At 41.9% G+C, this 24,365-nt stretch overlaps 4 protein-coding genes and 1 long non-coding RNA gene across 5 annotated transcripts; 3 read left to right on the top strand and 2 right to left on the bottom strand.

Annotated features, from left to right (window-relative positions):
* Positions 1-64: 64 nt before the first annotated feature.
* top6bl (TOP6B like initiator of meiotic double strand breaks) lies at positions 65-6,599 on the top strand. Its single transcript, XM_076103848.1, has 13 exons — positions 65-925; positions 1,461-1,514; positions 1,589-1,710; positions 1,857-1,940; positions 2,029-2,084; positions 2,379-2,450; positions 2,644-2,848; positions 3,458-3,581; positions 4,937-5,095; positions 5,185-5,306; positions 5,736-5,846; positions 6,066-6,164; positions 6,280-6,599. The coding sequence occupies exons 1-13, from the start codon at positions 826-828 to the stop codon at positions 6,325-6,327; spliced, it is 1,356 nt and encodes a 451-aa protein (XP_075959963.1). The 5' UTR covers positions 65-825; the 3' UTR covers positions 6,328-6,599.
* Positions 6,600-6,894: 295 nt separating this feature from the next.
* On the top strand, positions 6,895-12,556 carry pola2 (polymerase (DNA directed), alpha 2). Its single transcript, XM_076103169.1, has 18 exons — positions 6,895-7,182; positions 7,755-7,879; positions 7,988-8,076; positions 8,199-8,256; positions 8,374-8,483; positions 8,681-8,880; positions 9,046-9,134; positions 9,537-9,689; positions 10,015-10,077; positions 10,217-10,268; positions 10,407-10,525; positions 10,645-10,683; positions 10,917-10,990; positions 11,136-11,244; positions 11,480-11,586; positions 11,797-11,853; positions 11,946-12,072; positions 12,163-12,556. Exons 1-18 carry the CDS (start codon positions 7,098-7,100, stop codon positions 12,313-12,315), a joined length of 1,809 nt encoding a protein of 602 aa, XP_075959284.1. The 5' UTR covers positions 6,895-7,097; the 3' UTR covers positions 12,316-12,556.
* A 194-nt stretch (positions 12,557-12,750) lies between these two features.
* Positions 12,751-14,860, bottom strand: LOC142963234 (uncharacterized). The gene is made up of 7 exons (XM_076103964.1): positions 14,599-14,860; positions 14,318-14,459; positions 13,627-14,215; positions 13,400-13,539; positions 13,177-13,332; positions 13,062-13,096; positions 12,751-12,968 (listed from the first exon to the last, which is right to left on the bottom strand). The coding sequence occupies exons 1-7, from the start codon at positions 14,717-14,719 to the stop codon at positions 12,871-12,873; spliced, it is 1,281 nt and encodes a 426-aa protein (XP_075960079.1). The 5' UTR covers positions 14,720-14,860; the 3' UTR covers positions 12,751-12,870.
* A 126-nt stretch (positions 14,861-14,986) lies between these two features.
* On the bottom strand, positions 14,987-15,668 carry LOC142962644 (uncharacterized). The gene is made up of 3 exons (XR_012957345.1): positions 15,603-15,668; positions 15,237-15,324; positions 14,987-15,123 (listed from the first exon to the last, which is right to left on the bottom strand). It is a non-coding gene; the product is annotated as an uncharacterized LOC142962644 (long non-coding RNA).
* A 1,286-nt stretch (positions 15,669-16,954) lies between these two features.
* Positions 16,955-19,861, top strand: zdhhc24 (zDHHC palmitoyltransferase 24). The gene is made up of 3 exons (XM_076103659.1): positions 16,955-17,517; positions 17,827-18,104; positions 18,345-19,861. Exons 1-3 carry the CDS (start codon positions 17,213-17,215, stop codon positions 18,635-18,637), a joined length of 876 nt encoding a protein of 291 aa, XP_075959774.1. The 5' UTR covers positions 16,955-17,212; the 3' UTR covers positions 18,638-19,861.
* The last annotated feature ends 4,504 nt before the right edge of the window (positions 19,862-24,365 follow it).

The raw sequence follows: 24,365 nt of genomic DNA, 5'->3' as shown, positions 1-24,365 counted from the left end.
TGCTTGCTAAAATAAGATTTACACAGTGGTGGCATCAAATGTACAAACAGACCTGATACAGAAGAAAGTCGGCTGAGGAAGAAGACTGCTCAAGGAAAAAACTTCAGTAAAGGTCGTGTCCTCAGTAACTCCTGTTATGAAAATACATTGAATATGAAAATACAAAGCAGTAACAAATGTGCAGGATTTGTTTTATTCCTTTACAGTCAATGATTCGTTTTATTTTAATTTGATGGGCCTTTCTTGTGTTTTTTTTAAAACATTTTTTTAATTATTTAATTTTTTCTAATGAGCATAAACATTTACCATGTTTAGCTGGTGGAATCGCATATTATGATCTCAGTATTTCTAAATTCCTGGCTACGTCATGCTTTAAGGTGCGTAATTACAATGAACAAGTCACGGTATAATTTCCCCAAATGTATCATTGATTCTATAGACTACATATCTGGTGTTAACAGTGATTTCACAGAGTTCACACACGTGCTAGCTGTGATATTGTGTGTAGAAAAGATGTAAGTTTGTTTAGTATTTAAGAGTGGGGCACGTGCACAATATAAAAGCCAATTCAGCGCGCGCATGGTAGTTCAATTAGCTAAAGATGATCAGAGAAATACAGCAGGTAAGGGTTTGAATAATAGAAACATAACGTCTGTACGTGTTAAAAGTATTGTCTACTAATTCACAGTTAATCTCTGCTCGTAGTTATTTATAAAAATGACCACTCAGCTAATGTTTGAAGCTAGCTAGCATATAGTTAGCTGTAGCTTTAGCTTTAGCTAAACCAGGTGTTTTTAATTACCTCTTCAGGCGCTGAGGTTGATCATGCTTTTGGAAAAACAGAGACGGCATCCTGGTTTAAACAATACACGAGGGCTTCTGGTACTTCTGTGGACGGAAACGGGAGCAAGTATGAACTGCACTGGTAAGTTTAAAAAAACAGTTCATCAGGAGGAACTAGCAGTGAATAAAAGGGCCTCTAAAGTAGAGTGACATTATCCAAGTCAAATGTAATAAACAAACTCGTGTTTATTCTGACAGGACAAAAGCTACAACGCTCCATATGAACAGTTCCAATAGCAGTGTGATACATTTTATATTGTTTCAATCAAATATAGCAAAGCTAACGTTAGTGACCATCCGTATAGAAGTATATTAACATTTCAGATAGATATGGTGAAAACACACTAATACATCACACACTGAATATCAGAGGAATCTGAGAATAAATGTGCAATCCACCCAAAACAGAAACAGATCACCACAATACAAATATGTGATTAATTGGTCACACCAGTAGGGATGCATTTAGATTCATTTCCACATTTCACTTGATTATTGCTGTAAATAAAACTACTTTATGGACGAAGGAATGTGACTGTTGCCAGCAGCTGTTAGGCTTTCTCGGACACGTAGTGTGTACAGCAAGTGTCGTAACATTGTTCACATTTGCGGTGCAGTTGCGGCTGCTGGTCCCTGGTGCACAGGGACTGAAATGAAAGCACTCCAACCTGGTATGTACACACGTACACCTAACACAATCGCATATCTTCAGCTGTTGAACATCACCTCCTTTTACCAACTTCAGCCCTCACAGATTTGAAGGAGAGCATGTTTGCCTGTACGTGGTCGTGTCCTCAGCCGGATCCCGAGGAACTGTGTGCCTTCACCGACACGTATGGTTCTCTCAGATTGCTCCTGTCTTTTCAGGTACAACCCACAGGGATCCTTTACTACAATCACTGACAGCCTCGGCATTGTTTTCATCTCACTAAGTCACGTATCTGGGTGGGATGATGATAGATGATCACAGTGAGTAAATATCATCTCTGTCTATATCTTTGCACTGTATACAGATGAAAGAGGCAAGACTTTTCATTCCAGAGTGGTGCGCTCGCATAGAGGCGTTCCTACACTCGTTCAGCTCGGCTAACGCAAAGGTAGGAGAGGTTTCCACAATATGATTCCACCATATGTTTTGTATTTTTAAATTGGCAGTAATCATTTTACTGCCCTTCTTTTTCACAGATCAAAATCCACTTTAAATTCAAATTCAGTCAGCAGAGCGTCCAGCGAGACTTTAGGTATGAATGCAAGCAACGCCTAAGCTTTCTTTTTTTGGTAGATTTGGTAAATTCCCCTCTTGTTAGATGACAAAACTGCTCGATATATTCTGCAAGAATTCATTTAGTCACGCTGTATTATGCAGCATTTATCTATTTTGTTTCATAAAGAATGCATTATATAAAGTAACTTATTTAAGTTGCTATGTTTTTGACTTTAGGATTTAGAGCATAACAAAAAACACTAAATCTGACTAATGTTAAAACCCCTCAGTCCTGTTTTTACGGAGTGCTAACATGTTCATATTCTTGCAGAGTGAATATTGTGAGAAAAGTTGCCTGTGCGAACCGACCATCACTGATCTTGGATGTCACATGTAAAACACAGTCAGTTAAGCTCTTGTTCAGCATTAGTTCATGTGTAGTTGATGTGTGGATCAATTCTGTCTTAGTTTACGGATGTGTAACCAAAATAACTTTATTTTCATCTATTAATGCAACGAAAACCAAAACACGGGTATGTCCACTGTTGTTTATAGAGAGTGATTCTCTCTCTCTCTCTCTCTCTTCGGGTTTAAAGGCCTCCAGAGTGCGTGAAGAAAGGATGCTGGTGTCATGGAGGACACCCGGTCCTGGGAGGCAGGTTGCCGCTCAGTATCCCACCTGAAGCCATGGACCACGGCCTGTTTGGGGAGCTCAGCGTCCAGCCAGTCACTCTCCTGAGCCCTTGTGTGCTTCAGTACCCCAATCTGGCAACACAACTCACTGACATACAAATATCCTTTGCTGATTTCATCATAAGTCTGTTTGTGATTTTCACAGACACAGAAGAATCTACAGTATAAAGGGGGCCGAGCTATGGTGGTGGCCTCATGATTGCTTTCCTGCTTGATGACGTAGTTCAGCTGTCTTCATCGGACCATGACTTCCAGTGCACAAGGGGACAGTTTGTGGCGTGAAAGCAGGGATGAGGGTCAACTCCTCCACTGCTCTCTTTGAATTGGGAGTGAGTCACTGCTCTAAACGAAAGAGTATCTTGGGGTCTTATTCACGAGTCAGGGTGAGGGTCGAGTTAGTTTTGCGAGTTTATGTACGAGATAAAAAAGCCTGCTTATTTTCTTACCTCAGCACAGCGGGCCAATCGCGGCATGAAGTCGGTGTGATTGTCGGTTTGGGAGAGTTACAAAAATAATCAGACACAGTTCCCCTTCTGTTGGTTGAGCTACGTTCCAACATTTACCCAAAAGTAATAAGCTTTCGGTAATGACCAAAACATTGAAATCTGACATCTGGGGGGAACTCAGACTTGAACCGCTGCTCATACGTGTCGACTCAGTCAAGGCGTTTCGGGCCTCTGATTTGGATTAGTTTTCCTTGACATCACATGTGTCCAGGTGTTGGTATGCGGCCCCAGTAATGTTCCATTCACAGGCCCTTCCACCCTCCTCCAGAACCTCCCTGCTCATCTGGACTGTCAGGAACTGGGCCTGCATGGCCTTCACTGCTCCTCCTCCAAAGGTAGACAACACCCACTCATGGGAACAACACGTACCGATACCGATGGCCAGTTTACATTTTATGTAATTTGCTAGAGGAACTGTAAACAGGGTAAAAATGTCCTGGACAGTTAATCCTTTCTTGTAAAGTGATCTGAAACACTTGATGAGGCCTGAGTTGGAGACTAATTTCAACCACCTGTGTTTATTTGTTAGAGAATGAACACGCAGCCCTGGCCCAAAGCTGCATATAAAAACTTTATTGGATCACAAAAGGCCCATGAGTTGAATCATATGAAACCAGAAAGAACAATGGACGTAGAAAACACACATACCACATGGTAACAAAACCCCTTAAAGTGACAGTACTAAGGCTCCAACACCGTCTGCTAATCTGGGCTCCAGAAGCGAAATGATTGTAACAGAATGTTATACAAACAAATCTGCTGGGAATTATGACCACATGCAACCAATCTGCTCTATCACGTATATTGTGAACAGTTGGTTCTGATGCAAGAAGTAGTTCTGCATTCATATCACAAAAACATTCTCACAGCAGTGTTGGGAAAGAGTTTACAACGTGTTTGAGTTCAAACTGAGGGGCTCAGGTTTCCATCCTGTCTTAAACTTTGACCATGGTCCCTTACCGAAGTGGGTTTAGTGGCTAATGTCGATGTCTAATGTCTGAAACATTACATTTCCCCCCAAATATTTTTTATAAGTTCTGGCACATGAATATTCCTCAGAAAGGTTTTATTCTAAGCCGTGTGTTAGAAATCTGAATTAAGCTGACCGTGTTTGAGTCACTTTATGTAGAACTAAGCTTAATCATCACTAAATAGTCTTTGTATCACTTGTAAAATGTGGGCGATTTCTCATAAACTGCCCTTGCATAATAAATGTTTTGTGTCCTTGTAGATTACACAATGACTCAGAAGCAAAAGCACAGGTCTACATCCAAGTAGTTTAGTCATTCACAAGACATGATATAAACTAGAAAGGGCCCCATGATACAGTCTGGTCTGGTCTTTTGGGGATACATTTTGAGGTCATAATTGTTGTTACTTTACAACCAAGAAAAGATTTTGTAAACATCTGTTGACTCATTCAACATTGGTGAACTCAAGTTTTAGAACTAAAGTTGTAAAGCTATATGTTGTAGCAATTATTTGCCCAACCCAAAAGGTGCGTCTTCCATTGCCACAACGTTAGGTACATGTTGTAATTGTTAACCCTCAGTTGTACCAACGGGCCTTCAACCAGTGTAGACTTGTCATTTTATCTGTTTAAAGTGAATATCGTCACTAATAATCATGTGTTCCTTTAATTTCCTATTCATTTTTTACTTTACAAAAATTGTTTTAACATTCTCTGCAGATCCAGTGCACAGGGGTGGCACTGTGTACACCGTAGAGCAAGAAAACTGTGAGGATCCAGAGCAAGAATCAGGTCTTCCCCCAATGCAGCAGAGTCTCCTGCTTTACCTCTTCCTGCAGCACAGTGACCCCTTCACCTACCAGCTCTCTGATATGATGGGTGAGAGACGGCTGCACGTATAATCCCAAAACGCTGCATTGAAGTTGGTCTTCCTTACTTCTTTGTCTGTGTCTGTGATCCTCCCACAGCCACAGAGGTGCTGATAGAGCACCACCTGGAGGATATTCTGAACAACAACAGGCAGGCAGTCACAACAGCCCTGCAGACCGAGCTGAGGAACGCACTGAAACCCCAAAATCACAGGAAAAAGGCAAGCCTGACACACACTGCAACTTCCAGAGAGGCAATCATTCCTTTAATAATGTATTTGTTTATTATTATTATTTAACAATTTTATATAATAGTGTGTATTACCTCAACAATTATCCAGAAAAATGGGTCAAAAACATTTTAATGATCAGTTTATTGTTGAACGATGTCAGACATGTGTAGGTTTCAGCTTTTCAAATCTTGGAAGTTACTGCTTTTCTCTTCTTTCATCACTAAAAACGATAATATCTTTGGGTTTGTTGGTCAACATATTTAAATTCAAAGATGTCAGCTTTGGGACATTGTGATGGTTATTTTTTATTATTTTCTGACATTTTAAAGATCAAACTAAATCAAATTAAATAAATCAATAAATTAATTCAAATGGTTTATTGATTTGGGCCCTAATATTATATGTTTGGGTTTTAAGGATCAAGAGAAGCTGCGTTCAGCTGCTGAGGTGATTCTCAGTTCAGCCGTCAGTATTGTGAGCTGCAGCAGTAACATGGACTTCAGAAACGCTTGTCTGAACAGCATGAAGGTTTGAAAACAATTATTTTGAATATGCATTTTGCATAAATTTATAGTTAATTCTAAAATATAAGTTATTCACTTCCACAACTCATATTTTAGAAAGAAGCCACTGGTATAGATGTAATTAGATGATGTGCTACACTGTTAATACCCTTGTTACTTACAGGGATGTACATGTATGTGTGACAGAAGTCAGATGTGCATCCATAATGTTTGTGTTTGTCAGGTGCATGACACTCACGAATTGTCAGCCTCCCTCTGTGAATCGCTGAGGAGGGTGACATCATGGAAATTCACTCCCAGGAGCGGCTGCTATTCAGCTCAGGTGAGTGAGATGTTTGTTGTTCACTGATGCCAACTAATTACTCCAGCAGCACTTCAGTGGTTTCAGACATGTGATTTTAAATCCACAAGCTAACGCCACATGTTTACTTTCACAGATGGAAGAACATCCTGACAGTGATGAGCCCACCAGAACAGAAATCTGAGAAATCTATTGTTTGTTCTGGCTGAAGGCTGTGGAAGCAGTTTTCACTGAAATTAATATCTTTAGCAATTAAATGTGTGCTAGTAGTGAGTGTCGTAAATGTGGTGGTGATAAAAAATAGCTATTTAACATCTAATTAGAAAACAAAATGCATTATTATAGTTTGTTTGTATCACCAGATGTTCTTTTTAAACACAGTTCCTAAAGAGATTTACATTGAACTGAATTTCTGATCTGAGATAACCCTGAGCTGCTTTTTTTTAAAATATGATTTTGTACCCCTAATTAAACATATAGTACAATAACATAAACATCTGTTTAATACAATGTAGTTCAGTGTATACATTATTGAGACTGTAAGGTTGCGTCATATAGTGCTGTAGTTCACGCTATTGTTTGTGTCTGTAAAACAAGTTAAGCTTGGATAACCAGACTGGTTAAACATTGAAATATGTCGACAGGCCTGAGGGCTGAATCCAAAACAGACACTCTCGTGCTGACCGCTAGACGGCGTTAGAGGCTTTTATTTTTGTGACGATGCTGACTTCCGCTTATTATTGTTTTTGAAAGTGACGTATGTTCCGGCCGCCAACACCGGCAGCAGCTATTTTTCGCGGCAAAATGAAATGAGCGTCTGATGATTTATTCTGCCAACTAACGTGTAACGTTAGGTAGTTAAACAGTATTTATATATACAGACGTTGGATCGTCTGACGTGTTATCCTCTCCACAGTGAACTTAAACAATCTGGTAACGATACAGCACTAAACAATGGCGCTAGTAACCGGAGAAAGCCTCAAATCAGAGCTGGACATGTTCGACATATGCTGCCAAGATGACTCCGTCCTCGATAAGAGTAAGTATAACATGCTGATTTTGTACATTTCGAGGAAACATTTGGGTCAAAAGTAGCTTTAGCCATTAAGTGCAACTTGCCCCAACAACCACTCAAGTAGTCAACAAGGTGTAACGTCACGCGACTGCACTGCTACATTTTGTATAACATCACTATACCGTATGTCTCGTTACATTACGTCATGTTTGTTATTAGTCTTTGATGTTACTTAGTTGTGCTCATTATTACATGTGTGCTCATGCCTTGCTCATTGGTTTCTCTCAGAGCCTAACATTGATGTGGATGGCAGGTGGACAAATCTGCCACCTTTACATCACACTGTTATTTAGTGTATAAACCTACTGAATTTATTTAAGGTGCATGATCTCTCAGTGGTGTATAAAAGTAATTCATTAGTAATTTGAATGCTCAAGTCGGAGTGATAATGCTCACGTAGCTCTGCTGTAATAACCCTCCAAAGTTCAGTTGAAATGTTACAGTTGTGGTGCCTCTGTGTACTGTATTTGCAGTCCTCTATGTCTTGTTACGTCTCCCTTTTGTTTACTTTCTCTCCTTCGCTCATACGTCCTCAGTGGTGGAGCAGTGTATTTGTAACAGGATACAGGCCAAGGAGATGGTGCTGGAGTGGGTGGCCTACAGCACCACAAAAAATGGACTAAAACTCACCACGGACACCCTGGAGCTATTTGATCATGAGGTACCGGTGTTACTGATATCGTTGCTTTGAACTTCTATGTCAACACACTGTCCTCACCGTCAGACTTTTTTTAAATTTTTATTCACAATGAGTTGTTTTTCTTTGAAGGTGTTAAACAAGAAGAGTAAATCCAAAAAAAGCTTCAGAAAAGAAGAAACTCATAACAGAACCAGAGACATCCTCTTACTACAGGACTTGTATCCTTCACAGTGAACTCTTCATGACCGTCCAGCAGCTTCTCCTTCTGTGTTTTATCTGTTGTCCATCATGGGTGTGTGGTATTGCGATTGTGTCACAATCCTTGACATTATTTGTTCAGACTCAAAGTTGAGGAAGAGGAGGAGAATCTCCTGGATGCGTACTCTACTCCTGCGAAGGTAAGCTCTCACCTTTGACTTCACACAGTGATTCTGTTGTGATATACATTTTCAAAGCTAAGCGAAGTCGTCGTGACTCACTTGCGTGCTCGACGCCGACTGTGTGTTCGTGTGTAGGGTTCTCAGAAACGAGCACTGACCACTCCTGAACACCCTCAGTCAAAAAGAAGTGCAGCTCTGCTGTCCAGCCCGAGCCTGCTGCTGTCTCCGGCTAGCTTCTCCCCCAGGTACTCAGCACCAACACAGACCAACAGTCAGTGAACTGATCTTTGCAAGTCTTTAGACCGTTATGGAAACGCAGACAACAATAGGCTGAAGGAAACTTTTAGTTCTTTGACAGTAGTCCCAGGCACTCAAATTACGAGGAACTTGATGGAAACGCAGCTAACGTTGTGACCCGACTCTTCCCTTCTCTCTTTGGAAGTTCAACACCCTCCCAGAAGTACAGCCAGCGAGGAGCCAAAGGGGAGGTGGTGGTTTCTTTCGGGGTCGTGCAGGGCACCCGCTGGGCCGGCAGAAAGACTCAGGGCGACGGCATCCAGCTGGAGCTCCTGGAAGGGCCCGAAGACTCGCTCCGCTGCAGCTACAAGTACATGTTCCAGAGGCTGCGCGATGTTCGAAATGGTGAGAGACAAAAAAAAAAAAACGTAAAGCGCCTGCAAATTCATATAAGTACTTTGGATCAAGAGTCCTTTATTATATGTCTTGAACAACACTGACCCTGTACACCCTGGTTCACATGATTACAGGTTGTTTGAAGTAAAAGATTTGTGCGTCTGTTCTCCACAGTGTTGACGGAGAAGATAGAGGAGCTTGGCGATGGTCTCCGGTCTCACTTCAACATCGAAGAGTTTGCCCCCGTCTCTCTGCCCGCTCAGGTACAACGGTGTTACTGCTGTGAAGAACCTCTAAAATCATAGACGCCTTAAACCTGTGACTTTCAAAAGTATTGGAAACATCATATCTTATAGTAATAATTTGATATTTTACTCACAAAGTTGTATTACTAGCTAGGTAACGTTTTTTTTTTTAACACTAGAGCCTACAGACGTGAGAGCTTGTCCGTGCTAAACTTTGTACATTTGAATCCACTGTTGGTCACGATATGTTTATCCCTGCAGGCCTAACTTGCTTATTTTGTCTAGTTATTTCTAGGAAAGCGTCATCGTGTGCTCCACATTTGTTGTTTCAGCTCTCCTAAACTAGATACACTTCATTAAATGTATTCGTAAAATTAAGTATTTCCTGACAGCTCGGTTTGTTGTGTTTTTCGTCTCTAGGACAGTATCACCGTGTCGGGTCAGGTCTGCTGCGACAGTAACGGCAAACTGAACGCACACTCTGTTCTGTTGGAGGCGGGGCCGGAGCAAGGCGGTCAGCAAGTACCCGTTGACCTATCGGAGCTTAAAGAGTACTCGCTGTTTCCTGGTCAGGTGAGCAGAAGGAAACTTCTCGTCTTGGCAGATTAAGCTGAAGATGGGTCTGCTTTAAAAGTCTTTTTAACTGTATTAAGAAGTCACTCGACTAGAGTGCATTGTGATGGCAGTATTGATGAGCACGGTGGTCCCTCCTTTACCTGTGCACTGAGGTGTGTGCAGCAGGTTACGCGGCCACCAAGAGTAACAGAGCATGCCAAGGACCTGGGCAGGAGAGTCACCCAGCGTCTGACCGAGAACTCTGACAACCGATCTACAACTCCCACATGAGAATAAAAAACCACCGGCCTGCAGTGTATGAAACTCTGTTCTCTCTCCTCAGGTGGTGGCGTTGGAGGGAATGAACACAACAGGAAGAAAACTGATGGCTTCCAAACTCTATGAGGTCAGCTACAAGTTAACAAGTTGTGTTGGCACATAAAGAGAGATTTACTTGAAATATTGCTTCCAAATTATGAGTATCTCAACTTTTAGAACTGTTTGTGTGTCTTCTGTTGATAGTCTTCTCTTTCTTTCTTTTTTAGGGAGTCCCTCTTCCTTTCTACTCTTCTGAGGTGAAAATGGAGATGGATGAAGGTAAGTGATGATAATCACTTTTCTGTAATAATAAAAGTTTATTTGTTAAGCTTTCAACCACAATACAAGGGATGAGCAGTCTGCTTGTGTCCCTTTCATGTACTTTGCATACACACTTGTCATATCATGCAATTGCAGAGCCGATGAATGTTCTGGTGGCGTGTGGACCCTACACTCCCTCTGACAGCCTCACCTTTGACCCGCTGCTGGACCTAATCAATGTCATTGTCAAGGATCGTCCTGACGTCTGCCTGCTGGTATCGTTACTTATTTATTTTGCTGTTTCAAAATCGTTTGTTCTTCCACAAGTGAATGCATGTCTTGGAAGATGCACAGAATGCTCGTATCTTTTCTAATCCTCCCTTCACTTCTCCAGCTGGGCCCGTTTGTGGACTCCAAACATGAACAAATTGAGGTGCGTTTAGCAGCGGACACTTCATGTGTTTATCTTAGGAAACCCTCCGCTCCAACATCTAATGTTTAGCATTTTAAAACAATCTCGTTTAAACGTCCTCATCCGAAGTCAATGCACGGCAAAGTGAATTCCATTTGTTCAACATATTCATTTCTTGTGTCCAGCTTTTTAAATTAAGTTGGTTGATCCTGACTTGATGTGACCATCTTTATTCCCACCTGTTTGTGAAATAGAAAGCTCAGGTGACCGAGACGTTTGAGGCCATTTTCTCAAGATGTATTGAAAGCATTGTGGATGGCACCAAAAGGTATGTCTCGTATCTCCCTAAGTATGATGACGCTATTTAAACTCCTGAAGCTCCTTAAAGATTTTCATTATGCCATCTTTTTTTAAATAATGTACCCCAATGAGAAACCTTAACCACAATGACAGCTCGTGTGTTCTTTACCCAGTGTTGGCTGCCGCCTGGTGTTTGTGCCCTCCCAAAGAGACATCCACCATCACTTCATCTACCCACAGCCTCCCTTCACCCTGCCGAACCTCGGCAAGGACCAGGCCCAGGTCAGACACACAAAGACCCGACTCCATAAACTAAATTAAAGTTTATAATTTACTGATGAGCACATGCAACAGGTGTGTGAGCAATCCCGTAAAGCCAAATTGTAATAGTTTAGCTTTAAACGTTTGAGTCGGGGAGTGGCTGGTCTTACTTTCAGGCTTGTTATTGACTAGATTCAAGCAGAAGAGCTGAGGAAACTGTTCAGCCTTACCGAGTGTTTCTCTTCATACTCTGCAGCGCGTCACCCTGGTCCCTGACCCCTGCACCCTGCTAATTGATGGAGTCACCTTGGGCTTGACGTCCACTGACATCCTGTTCCACATGGGCGCAGAGGAGATCAGCTGGTGAGGAAGAGTTCTAACTTTCAGCACTGGAGCTCAGTTAGAGATGAATTTGAGAGGAAAATGTGTCGATGAACTTCATGTTTAATATTCACATGAACAAACCTCTCAGCCAGACTTTTCACTTTGACTTTTCTATGGGAGTTTACTCAAATACCAGCATAATATTAAATATATATTTCAATTAATGGCATCACCACAATGTTGTTTCAGCGGCACTGGATCGGACCGATTTTCTCGCATACTGAAACACATGCTGACCCAGAGAAGGTAGAGTCCTAAAAACGTTCACTTGCTCTCTCTGGTCTGAGGAGGCTCCTCCAACATTAATGACCCCCCATGTTTGTGTTTCCCCTCTCTAGTTACTACCCGCTGTACCCGCCTGTGGAGGAGGTGAACATGGATTACGAGAAGTTTCAGAGCTTCGGTCAAATGCCGCTGACTCCTGACGTCCTCATCATTCCCTCCGAGCTGCGCTACTTTGTAAAGGTGCAGAACTGCTGTTAAAAGATGTGCTTTTTCTTTTCTGATGATTTGACAGATGCTTTCTTTTAACACCTCATCTCAACTTGTCCTCAGGATGTGGTCGGCTGCGTGTGCGTCAATCCCGGACGGCTGACCAAAGGCCAGGTGGGCGGGACCTACGGCAGGTTGCTCATTCAGCGCAGCGCTGCACCCGAAGACGGGAGGAGAGCGAGCCCCTGTTTGGCAGCTCAGGTGGTGAAAATCTGAATCTTCAAGGAGATTAAGACTCTGAATGCTTGTTGACTTTACCAGGAGCAGCTTTGAACGCTGTGCTCTCCAGGCACCCTGATGTAAAATATGTTTAAAGAAACAATTCACTGTTTTGTCCTTTGGTCTATTTTTACTTGACAAACATGTCTGTTTGGTGCTGTCATTACTGGGGTGGAATATCAGTCTCTCAGGCACAATGGCAATAACAATCTTTCAATAAATTATTCTTTGTATTGTTTTTTTATACTATTTTCTTGCAACTACCTAAGTGTTTGTCTCAGCATTGTATCTCTTTCAAAGGCTTTGAGTAGAGGAGAAGAAAAACCTGCTTAAAAAGCATATTTATGTGGCAGTTTAATGTAGTTTAGTTATGGATATGAAGTAATTATACATTTAGATATCAATCTCTTATCAAACATCAGAACACAAAACATTACCGTTACAGACCTCCTTTTTCACAAGTTTTTAATATACTGTTTCTGATGTAACACTAAATTCTGAGGTAAGTATATTTCCTTTGTTTCTGGATTTTGGCAGTTGAGACAAACGCATTTAACCATAAAAGTGGTCAAACTCATCAGAGTCACTTGGGTGATCAGACTTTGTTGATTTATCCGGCTCCACTTGAAAAATCTCCCCGTCACAAATTGCTGGAAAAGAAATTACAGATCAACATCTTTAAAAACGAGTTGTGTTTTTGTGTACATCCCATCTTTTAATTATACACTCTGGTGATACTGTACCTTTGGGTTGCTCGTCTGCTTTCAGGTCCTTTTCTCTGAAAATATGTAAAAAAAAAAATGTGAGCCTTACTTCAGGATGTAGTTTTTGCCATCAGACATAAAAACAAAGACTCACTCTTTTTTCTGTGATTGTTTTTGAGGTGCAAGTAGATTCTCAACATCGTCTTCATCACTTATCTCGTTCGAGTCATCGTCAGAGGATCCTGTTTTACTCCCCTCTTCCTCATCTTCTTCACTTGCCTCCTCTGGAATAATGTGCATCTTTTTAGACCTAAAAAACAGATTTTAAAAGTTCAGGTGCCGTTTGTGTTTAAGATTATATTCTTTACTTATCTTACTTGTCCTGTGGTGAGATGATGCTGTCGTCCGAGTCTTTTTCCTCCTCTGGTTCTCCTGCTAAGTCTCCTCTCTGTTCCTCTTCATCTGACTCCTCGTCCTCCATGTTGTCCTCTCCTCCGTCACCCTCGTCCTCTTCATCCTGAAAAGATGCAGAACCCTTTTTTCAGTTCTCACCATATTCATTCTTTAACCTGACTGACTGTTCTTCTTCACGGACATCCTTTACCTCTGAATCCTGCTCCTTATCCTCTGCTCCTGTCTCCTTGTCTTCCTCCTTTGCACTCTTTCTCTCAGAAGCCTCATGATCCTCCTCCCCATCTCTCTCCTCTTGCTCTTCATCTATCTGACTGTTCTCTTTTTCTTCAGCGTCACCATCATCTTCTCCATCTAGATCTTCCTCATTCTTTTCTCCTACATTGCTTCGTTCAGAGCTGCTACGCTCCTGTTTTTTTACTTCATCTCCACCTCTGTTTTCAATCTTTATACTAACACTTCCTGTTTCCTCCTTTTGGGATCCAGACTCCTCTCCACAGCTTTCTGATTTATCGTCAGGATTTTGATTCTCTGTGTTTTCACTTCTGAATTCCTCAATTCGCCCCCCTAACTCCTCACTAGTAGACTGACTCTCCTCTTTGTGACTCCCTGGGTCGTCTCCCTTGCTTCCCTTCACCACCTTCTCATCCCTTGGTGATCCAACAGCAAGCCCCCCACTTCTCCTGGTTCTCCTTGTGCTGGTTCTGCCTTTCTCTGATGAGGCGTCACTCTCTGAGCTTTGGACCACTTTCACTGCAGCAATGACAATGGCACTGGATGACCTGAGATCAGCAGTGAATGAAAAATAAAATTGTACAGAATAAGAGGCTAGTGAAGAAGTGGATTTATATGGCAGGCGGAACATTGAAGAGAATATGACTTACTCCTGAGAGCTGCAGCTTTGGCTGGCTGAGGAGGAACAATGTGATCTCCCTCTCTCCTCCCTCTTCTTTCTCTTCTCTCTGCTCACCTGGCTGGGCTCCCTGCTGCTCTCACTGCTTTCTGCGAGGCCACCGGACAGACGAACTAGGCACAGTACGTACACACACACACACACCCATACAAAAATGACATATCGGTGAATGAAAATATCTACTGAGGAAGATAACTTGCATAAGTAAAAGTAGCTTACAGACACTGAAGATTCTCATATTTAATTTCCCACCTGGTTTGACATCCAGCTCCGGGGATAAACGACTGCTCCTGCCTCCACCACCTCTCTCTCTCTTTGAGCTTGATGCCCGGCTTGTGTCAGTCTCCTCCCCCACCACCTGCGCTATCCCCATCTCAGGAGGAGGCTCCTCCGGGTACAGCTGACCCCACAGAGCCTCAGTGCCAGAGAGGATCCCAGCTGCACCAGCAGCCCAGGACCAGGGTTGGTCGGGCTGCAGGGCAGCCCAGCCTGGTGGATTTAGCCTGGGTCTGGGTTGTCGATCACCGGGTGAGGAGGTGAGGTGGTGGAGCTGTGGGAAGATGTGTGGTGGGAGGAAAGATGGAGGGACGTGTGAGGAACCCTGAGGTTGGTAAGGCGCTCTGATAGGACACCTGGCCGTCTGGGATTGAAGGCGGGTCTGCCAGGAAGACTGCGGGTTGGGGAGATGAGGGGAGCCATCTTGGTTGTAGGCTAAGTGGCTGTTTGGGCTGTAGTGCCTTGGAGGTGCAACAATATTTTGGTTCATTGTGGTGGAGCCTGCAAGAAAGATGAAGATGCATATTAGATAATAGCTTGTATATCTCTGGAACACACCATTACAATTAAAGAATACATGTGACAACATGATATTTAGAGTCAGAAGGAGAAACCTTGTGACAGGAAAGGTTGATCTGCAGAGGATGCTGCCTCTCGTTCCTCTGTGTTCTTTAGACGTGACCTCAAATACTCCTCCATCCTCTGTTAAAGACACATTGTTTTTCATAGAGCTGCACAGCATGCGGTAAAAGGTGAACAGAAATGCCTTTTACATGTATAAGTTATTTTTGGATATATTTTTGAATTATTATTTATTTATTTACATCAGGCAAGATGAGGTAGAAACGATTACAATGATTATGACTTAATAGGCAGAGCGGAAAAAAATGATTTAGGTATAATTGGATGGCTCTTATGATCGAACCAGCTGTGTGCATTGGCCCCTAATGAAGTGGCTGATTACTGTGATTTGCTTGTACCTTCCTCTGAGCAGCCTGTGTTTTCTCCTTGAGTTGCTGCTGCCAGCGGGGGCAGCTCTCCTCCAGGTACCGTTCATACTCCATCTGGAGGGATCGAAGTTCAAGAAGAAGGTTCAACACCAAGCGTCACAGAGGCAGGGGTAAAGTATGGGAAGTGAGTGTTTGTGCCTGTGCACCCGAATAGTTTTCATGGCAGCAGTGAGGGTTAACATCTCCTTCAGTGTGTCCTGGGCTTCCTCAAACTGCTGCAGCATCTGCCTGTTGTTTTGTTGGGCTCTAAGCTCTCTCTCCTTCAGCTCCTGCCAGCGCTGTTGCAGAAGCATCGCCCTGCTGCAGGAAACGCACAAACACCGAGTCAGTTATTCAAAATATTTACACCAACATACAGGATGATGCATCTTGCAAGCATTTTGCTGCCTTTTGTATTTGCACTACAGCTTTTGATGACTGAGGAGTTGAAAAGTCAGGTTGCAACAACAGAGGCCTGTTGATACTGAGATGAAGAGACAGTGCATCATTGTAACCCATCCCACTTCTCTGCCCTCACACACAACTATGAGTTGACAGTACTAATATACTTCATTAAAGCACTCAAGGATCTTACCTCATTTTTAGCCTGTGCTCTCTTTGTTTTGTGAAAGTGTTTCTTTCTGGGTCGGTGAGATGCTCAAGAGACAGTTAATTCTCCTTCGGTGCAGCCATGACTGCAGGCGTTCAGTGGATGTAGAGATTATCGGGGATTAAGGTCTGTGCTTTGGGCGGGGGGGAGGGACCAGAAACATGCTCTCAATCCACACATGGTCATGGGAATAACTTAATCAGTAGTGAGAGCTTTTTTCAGTGCCACACAGGTAACAAAGTTATTGAAACAGCCACTTAAATATAGGGCTGGACGATAATTTAATATGATAAAGTATTTCAATGGAATCATATCGTTATGAAAATATACATTGAGATATCGTGAACAAGCACAGAGTAAGTCATATTTCTCCGAAAATCAGATTTTTTTGCACTAAAGTTATTAATTAAATGAGAAAATACACATTATATTGTGTAAATATTGTATTTGCTCAAGAGTGTACAAAACCATGTGGCTATTTCATACTTACCCTGGTCAAGCCTCTTTCTCTTATCAAGGCAATGAAACAGCAACAGGCTATTTCAGGCACAAATATCTATTTAAAAAAAAGTTTGATACTAATATCCAATTCAAAACCACAATAAAATCTACATAACTTTTTGATTAGTATTTTAAAACGGGCATACACACCGTGGAGACCTTTTACAAGCGGAACCAGTATGTTGTTTCATTGCGGATGTATTTTCACGTAACACCCCTACCAGAGTAGAAGCTCGATTCCGTCCAGTAGCAGAGATCGTGGTAGGGAGAGAGTTTTGAGAGCCTAACAGCGTAACATTTCAACTCATGAATGACATTCATTTGCTCAGAAGTTATATAAAGTATCATTGGTATCGTGTGGTTTATTTAACTTCTTAAAAGAAAGCTAACGGAGCGGTTATTTTGTTCGGCTAACTAAGCTAACCGACGATTATCACAGTGCGTCTGTCAAATCGGTACTTCCGCTGAGCTCGCGGAGGAGCAGGAAAACATGACGAGTTTTGCCAGTCAAGTTTTTGCCAGGGTCGACAGGTTTTGTCGCCCCCTCCCCATGGTCCTCAACACCTTCTTGGTCTTCTCCATCACCGGGGAGGTGAGCTACTTGGTGCTGCTCGAGGCTCCGCTGGACGCGGACCAGAAGAAGACCGTGTGGTCCGCCTGGTGGAAAGCGGCGCACCTGCTGGCTCAGTACTTCATGCTGGGGAACATCTGCTGGAACGCGCTGCTCTTCCTCAGGACCAGCCCCAGCATCAAAGGGGTGTTCTTGGGTGGAGAGGGCATGGGCCAGGGGTGGAGGTAAGGAGGGAGCAGCTGGAGGGATTATTACAGATAACATGACATGTAAATGATATGTTAGACAATAGTGTTTGAGAATATGTAATCCCAGCAGTCAGACATCCACACAAGTGTAAACACGGTAAAAAGAACCTCAGTCCTCTGCTTTTTCACAGGTATAAAGATAGATTTGTTCTAAGTTTTCACTTCATGTGTATTATTTCCATTGGCTTCAACTGATGGTCACAGTTTTTATGTTTCAGTTTAGACATTTAGGAGCATCTCAGACCATAAATAATAGTGTTTTTCTCTGTTCTTTTTCCTTCCCAGGTACTGTTATACCTGTGAGACACACACTCCTCCTCGGTGCTCCCACTGCTACGACTGCAACGTGTGCGTGCTGCGGAGGGATCACCACTGCGTCTTCTTTGGCCAGTGTGTGGGCTTCCGTAACTACCGGTACTTCCTGAGCTGCTTGTTATTCATGTGGTCGGGGCTGCTGTACGCCACTCTGATGAATGCAGAGGTCTTCCTTGTCATATTGAAGGAGGGCGTGACGGTGCACAGCGTCCTGCTGCTGCTCATTCCCTGGCTCATGCTAGTTTCAGGTATGAGCTTGTTTGTAACATATTGGTTGCTCTATTTCCTGTCTATTCCTTGTAGCTGTGGTACTTACCACAGATAGGTAGAATATACTCTATAAAGATTTCTATGTTGACTCAAAAATGCCCGTCACATTTTTCCAGAGACAAGAATGACTTCTTAAGATGTCTAGTTTAAAATAACAACGCTTGTATTTATATCACTGACTGTGACTTAATCATCGCTGCTGTCCCATCTCTCCCCAGGCCAGGTCTCGGCGCGTGCTTTTGCCTTCGCCTTCATCGCCGATACATGCGTCGTGGGCTTCCTGCTGGTGTCCGCCTTCTTCTTCTTCCATCTCCTCCTGATGCTTCGGGGACAGACCACCAGGGAGTGGTACTCGACCCGCCGACCCTACAGCCTGGGGCTGCGGGGCAACCTGCGTCACGCTCTGGGCCTTCGCTGGTACCTCTGCTGGCTCTGCCCACTCATCCCATCACCTCTCCCTGGAGATGGGATGAACTTCCAGGTCACGGGATCGCTGGAATCCACCCGGTAACGGCTGAAACAGGCCGTGTGTCTTTGCTTTAATGGGGATGGTTAATGTTATCGGGAGCAGCAGGGAACATCACCTCAGTTCAAGAAGAGGTAGCTCGGGATGGGAAGAAGGCGTTGTGTGGGTGTTATGATGTTAATGGGTAATACGGTCTACTGGTATCTTCTCCGTAGCCTTTACCTGTGCTGAGTTAAGGAAGTTATGGGTCTACTGTGGAAGGTACATTGACCTTAATTTAAAGGTAATCTGTTCACTCATTGAGGCTTGCCTCAGAATATTAACACAGACGTTAGCAGTGTTCCTCTGGAATACTGAGCACTGAAAGTGTATGTAAACGACACTGAAATGAGAATGTATTTTATTGATTGGGAAAAATGTTATACTTATAAATCCTTGTTAACAAGCACTCACAACTCCCTTACTACTACCCTCAGGTAGTCACTTAAATTGTTCTTTCTATTATTGTTTATTTTGCCTAAATCTAAAGGTCATACAAATGTGGCTTGCACTGTCCCTAAATACTCCGTAGGATTATAAAATCTGCTGTTGTGCGTAAGCAGCTAGGATCATCACTCCTGAGCTCCATCTTATTTGATTACACCGAGCCTTTTACCGGATACTGTTGCACTAAGTTAGACAATGAGAGTCTAGTATTGCCGTTTACATAGTAATCTAGCAAATACACTGTGTAAAATGTACCTATTGACGGCACATGTGAACAGCTTTTCCCCGTGTTTCACATTACGTTGTCCATGTTTCAGTCAGTAAGGTACTACTACAAACCAAACCTACAGTGTAACAACATGAAGAGTCATGTTCTGATTCAAGCAACTGCTGTGTCTCAGTATACACTGTTTATAATCTTTATATCACCCTGTTCTTGCAGTAAGTATACAGAAAATCAACATGCATCACTGTTTTGTACAATATGTTTGATACAATACGATGCTACAAAACACATATCTCACATTACTCGATGCCAACGGGAGTATTGTTACCTCAGAAGTTAACTTATTTCTGCTGGCCTTAAAATGTAGTGTCAAATTCCAAGCCTTTGTTTTGACAGGAGCTCTGATTTTGCATCCAAAAATATTTTTGTATTATTGTTGATTATCTGTTTGAAGTCTGCCTTCTTGTGCTATTTCATATGGGTCACACCATGATGTTTGGCTTTTGCCATTTGAGTGCTGAAAAAAAAATGTTTCAATAAAAAAATGCTGAAATGTATTTGATCTTTTGTAGTTTTTACTGAAATTTTGGTTTAAAAGTCTTAATTGTATCTAATACAGAGAAACAATTCTGAAAAGTACTGAGACCATTTTTTATTAATTATCGTGGAGAATGTCCAACACGCGGTTAAAATATCTTATAAATGTGATTTAGAATTTGAAATAGCCAGGAAAACTTTTTGGTCCCTTCCTCGCGATCCTGTACCGTACCGGTCCCGTGTCTGACGTCATAGTGACAACGCGGTAACGGTAACTGTCGGTTTATTTTGACGGCTTCCTGGGCTCGGTATGGCAGCCAGAACTACAATTTAGTTAAGCTAGCTGCTGACAACCTCCTGGGTTTGTATTTACTCGCTGGTTCGACATTTAAGGAACGCTAGGTTAGCTAGCTGAGAAACCTAGCTAGCTTATGCTAGCGTGTAACTAGCATAAAAAACGTAAATTAATGGAAACTCAACAGTACATTTAGGCGAATTGTTAGCATTTTAACTAGCTAATTAATGATAAGTCTAGCTGCCTCAGTTTTTAAAATGTGTCTGTAACCTAAGTTAGATAACATTAGATAAGGAAAGTTAACGTTTCCTACTTTTAAAATTCTTTTTTTTAAATATCAAATTGTGCTCATGGGTTAAACATTATTTGGTTGACTGTTAAATATGTAACTAACCCCACTTATACACTGAGATAAAATAATTGCAATCCCAGAATCTGTTATTCTTTTTTTAAATATCAGGTGAAATCCACTTTGAAAGGTTAGAAAATTGCTTAAATATGTTTGCCCCTCTCATTGCAGGCAGTGCTGATTTTTATAAAGTGTTTTAAGAATTGTTAGATAAGTTTTAGCTGGAGCTAACCTTTTGGTAATTTATGTGCACCAGGGAGGAGTAAGCCAGCAGGATGGATGTCACAGAGGAAACTATGTGAGTGATGTTCACCGAATAAACACACACTAAAAATGTTTGGTTGAGTTACTCGGCACCAATATATGACGCTTCTTCTTCTGGTTTGTATGTGTGTGTGTGTGTGTGTGTGTGTGTGTGTGTTTGCAGGACACTGAGGGAGCTGCTCGAGAAGATAGCAGAGCGGGATTACAGTCTGAACCAGCAGAGAGACTTGACTGCTAAAATGAGGCACTGGCTGGATGTTGCGGATGATGACATGGCAATGCTGCGTTCAGAAAACACCACTCTCCGACAACAAGTTAAAGCGTAAGGAGTCACATGATTGTCTCAAGCCGTCAAACTTAATCTGTCTGTTTTATCTTCATCTGTGAGATCTCCCTTTGAGCTTTTATGTTTTGTTATTCAATGTTGTTATGTGTCAGCCACGTTATCTTTGTTCCTTACTACTTTTTGAAGCTTAACTTTAACATGCGTGTGTGTTTGCGTATCTGCAGCCAGGAGAAAATCATCAGTGAAGCGCTGAAGGTTGAAGCAGAGCCTTGCAACGGTCTCCTGGCTGATGACCTCGCTGTGAAGAGATGCAGTGACAAAAGGATTCAGGAATTGGTGCGTTACCAGAAATGAAAGTGTTACAATTTGTATTACTGGTGTACGTATACGTGTTGGATAAAAATATAACGCTGCCTTCGAGACCACACTTGAGCTAAATCCTTGATGACATCTCGTTATACGAGCTCAGATCTACGAGTAAATTGTAACAAACATTTAATGATGTTTGATATTTAAGAAACCACTATATTCTCGTTCTTAACATCCTCATAATTTGTGCTAAATGTTAAATTGTGTCTTTTATTGTAGTCTAATCCAGGCCGGACGTACACAGGCCACAATGGCATCTCACTTGTAAACCTATGCAATAACACTGAAGTATACGTCAAGGATTTTACTTTTTAGGTAACGTCCGCCAAGAAATAACAGAATTCATCTTCAAACTTTAGTTTCAGATTTTGTATTTCATTCTCTATGATTTCATTACATTACGTTTGTTGATTTATAAACATAAAATAGCTTAATACAAGCTCGGGTTATACAGCACACATACAACAGGATAATTGCACATTCATTTTGATCCAAACATCGGAGCATTCACAGTTAGTTATGGGAGTTATAGTTATGGTTGACAAACGGTTAAACCTCAAATAGGCAGATAGTTGTCATTTTACATATCAGGTAAACCTTCATGTTCTTCTCTTTGTGCAGGCAGATGAAATCACCACGATGAAGAAACAGAATAAGAAGCTAACTGAAGAGGCACGATGTCTGTTACTTGTCACAACTCTAATCTGTCATACTACAGTTGGAAGTAGTACCAAAATATACATATAAATATAATTCTGCCTTTTTTTTCTCAGCTTAAGAGCCTCGAGCAAGAGAGAGACCAGGACAAGATCAGCTTTAGCAACCTTAAGGCTTCACTTCAAACCCTTGAGGTGACGCCATGGATTCAACATGGCAGATATTTAACTACTTTTTCTCTCTCCATTGATACTACCATGAGTCGCGTTACATCGTCAAACAGCTCCTGATTTGTTATGTCGTGTGTTTCTTCAGTGTGGAATGGAAGAGGCTCAGTTAGGGCTTCAGAATAGGGACGAGGTTATTTGTCAGGTAGGAACAGAGACACCAGTACAACGCAGCAACCGAAATATTGATCTTTCTCCTTGGAGTTCAAACATGAATATTCTGACTGTTCTTTGTCTTTTAATATTATTTTGTTATTGTGTGTTTGTGATAGAACAACTCACAGTTGAAGCTTTTGGAGGAAACCGTCGAAGAGTACTCCACTTCCATAGAGGTAAAGATGACCTCATTCATAGTAGAAAGAACAGTATTCACTCAGCTGTCGGATAATATCTTCATGTTATGAGCTGTTGAACGTGTGTTTTGTTGTCTCTCTGCTCCAGTACCTCAGGCTGACAATCCAGGAGCTAAGAGAGCAGTTGGAGGACAGACTGGACGAGGCCTCGTTGTAACCCTGACGCACAAATATTCTCCTGCTGTGAAATGATATGGTGACCTCCATTGAGTCACCTGTATGCACTCACACTGCGCCGTGTTTCTGCTGTTGGTTCCCAGCACTGTTGTGAACGAGCGGATGGGAGAGAATGAAGGATCGCTCAGTCCTCCTTTGTCCTTTGCGGAGGAAATTGAGCTGTTGGCCTCTTCAGCTGGAGTGGAGACCAGCGTGTCAGACTCCCCAGATCTTAGACATGTAGGACCCCTCCCTTCTGTGTTTACACGTTTGAACTTGAGAGGATGTAAAATCACTCAGTTGCCAGTTTATTAGTAAAGATGTATCTGATTGTCCTGTACGTCTACAAGTGACCACTAGAGTGTGCCACTATGATTCAAACCCTTTCTGTCAGACAGCAGCTGACTGTACAGTAGACGTAGGGATGATGAGATCAGTGATGTCTGTTACTGTGTCTGCAGGAGGAAGCTGAGGCTGAGGAGCTGCTGAAACCTCCAAGTCTCACACTAGACCTTCAGACCAAAAGGTACTTCAGTTTCACATCAAAAATACAGATTTTGTTTTCTTTTTGTTTCCTCATTCATTGTCGTCCCTCTGTTTTCTCTGTTGTCTAAGGTGTGCAGGTGTTTTGGAGACAGCCGTCCAGAGAGCAGGACTTCTTCTGGTGTTTGTCGTCGTTCTCACTGTTTTGGCCTTTGTGGCTTCAGCAAGCTTGACAGGAAATTGTTTTTCCATCAACACCTTGTGGAGCCATGCACGCCTGATGATAGAACCCTACTGCCGTGTGCATTATGTGGCCTTACCTCCTTTTTGATTCAAACACTCTTTTAAACATGTTGAATCCTTTTATCTGACTGATAGTCTGGGTTTTTGAATATGGTTTCTACTCAGCAGACCATAGCGCGCTGAAATTTGCAGTTTAATATAAATCATTCTGCACATTTACTACGCGTTTGGGTAGCTGATTGGTCAGTTCTATAATAATAAATGAGTTTGATAAAATACAATCAATAACTTGATAAAAATGTCTGCAGTGGAACATACTACATATTGTATCAGTAAATGTCTCGATTTAAAAGGACTTAGATGTGTGTGAATTGGAAGAACAGATATATATCAACATAACTTACTGTATACATTTTATTTAAAAAAAATTGATTTGATTTTAGTTTAGAGGAGGAGATGCATGATTTTATTTTTTTACATTGAAGAAAATCCTGCTCAACCCAATTTTTATACAACATTTGTATAATTTAAGAAACTATTCTTCCTGGCTACCACACGTCTGACTTAAATTACACCAAAGTCAATCAATGAAAATAATATATATACTGTTTATATGTATACGTTTTCAACTCTATTAAAAACATACTCGGACAGTTTTCTCCTATTTTGGCACAACGAGGGAAATTGTACTAAGTTTAGAAAAAGTCCACTTCATTTTTTGCTGCACTTTTGTAGTACTTTCTTTTTTATTTACACAGAAAGATCACTTTGGCTTCTACTTGCATACAAATAGCTTTAGATGGGGATGTCTTTGTGGCAAGTATGGAGAAATTACAGCAGCC

The sequence above is a fragment of the Anarhichas minor genome, unplaced genomic scaffold, assembly GCF_050575085.1.
Source record: "Anarhichas minor isolate MPS153535 unplaced genomic scaffold, ASM5057508v1 ptg000028l, whole genome shotgun sequence".
Taxonomy (NCBI): domain Eukaryota; kingdom Metazoa; phylum Chordata; class Actinopteri; order Perciformes; family Anarhichadidae; genus Anarhichas; species Anarhichas minor.
Note: the sequence above shows the minus strand (reverse complement) of the source record. Positions and strands in the feature narration are given on the sequence as shown.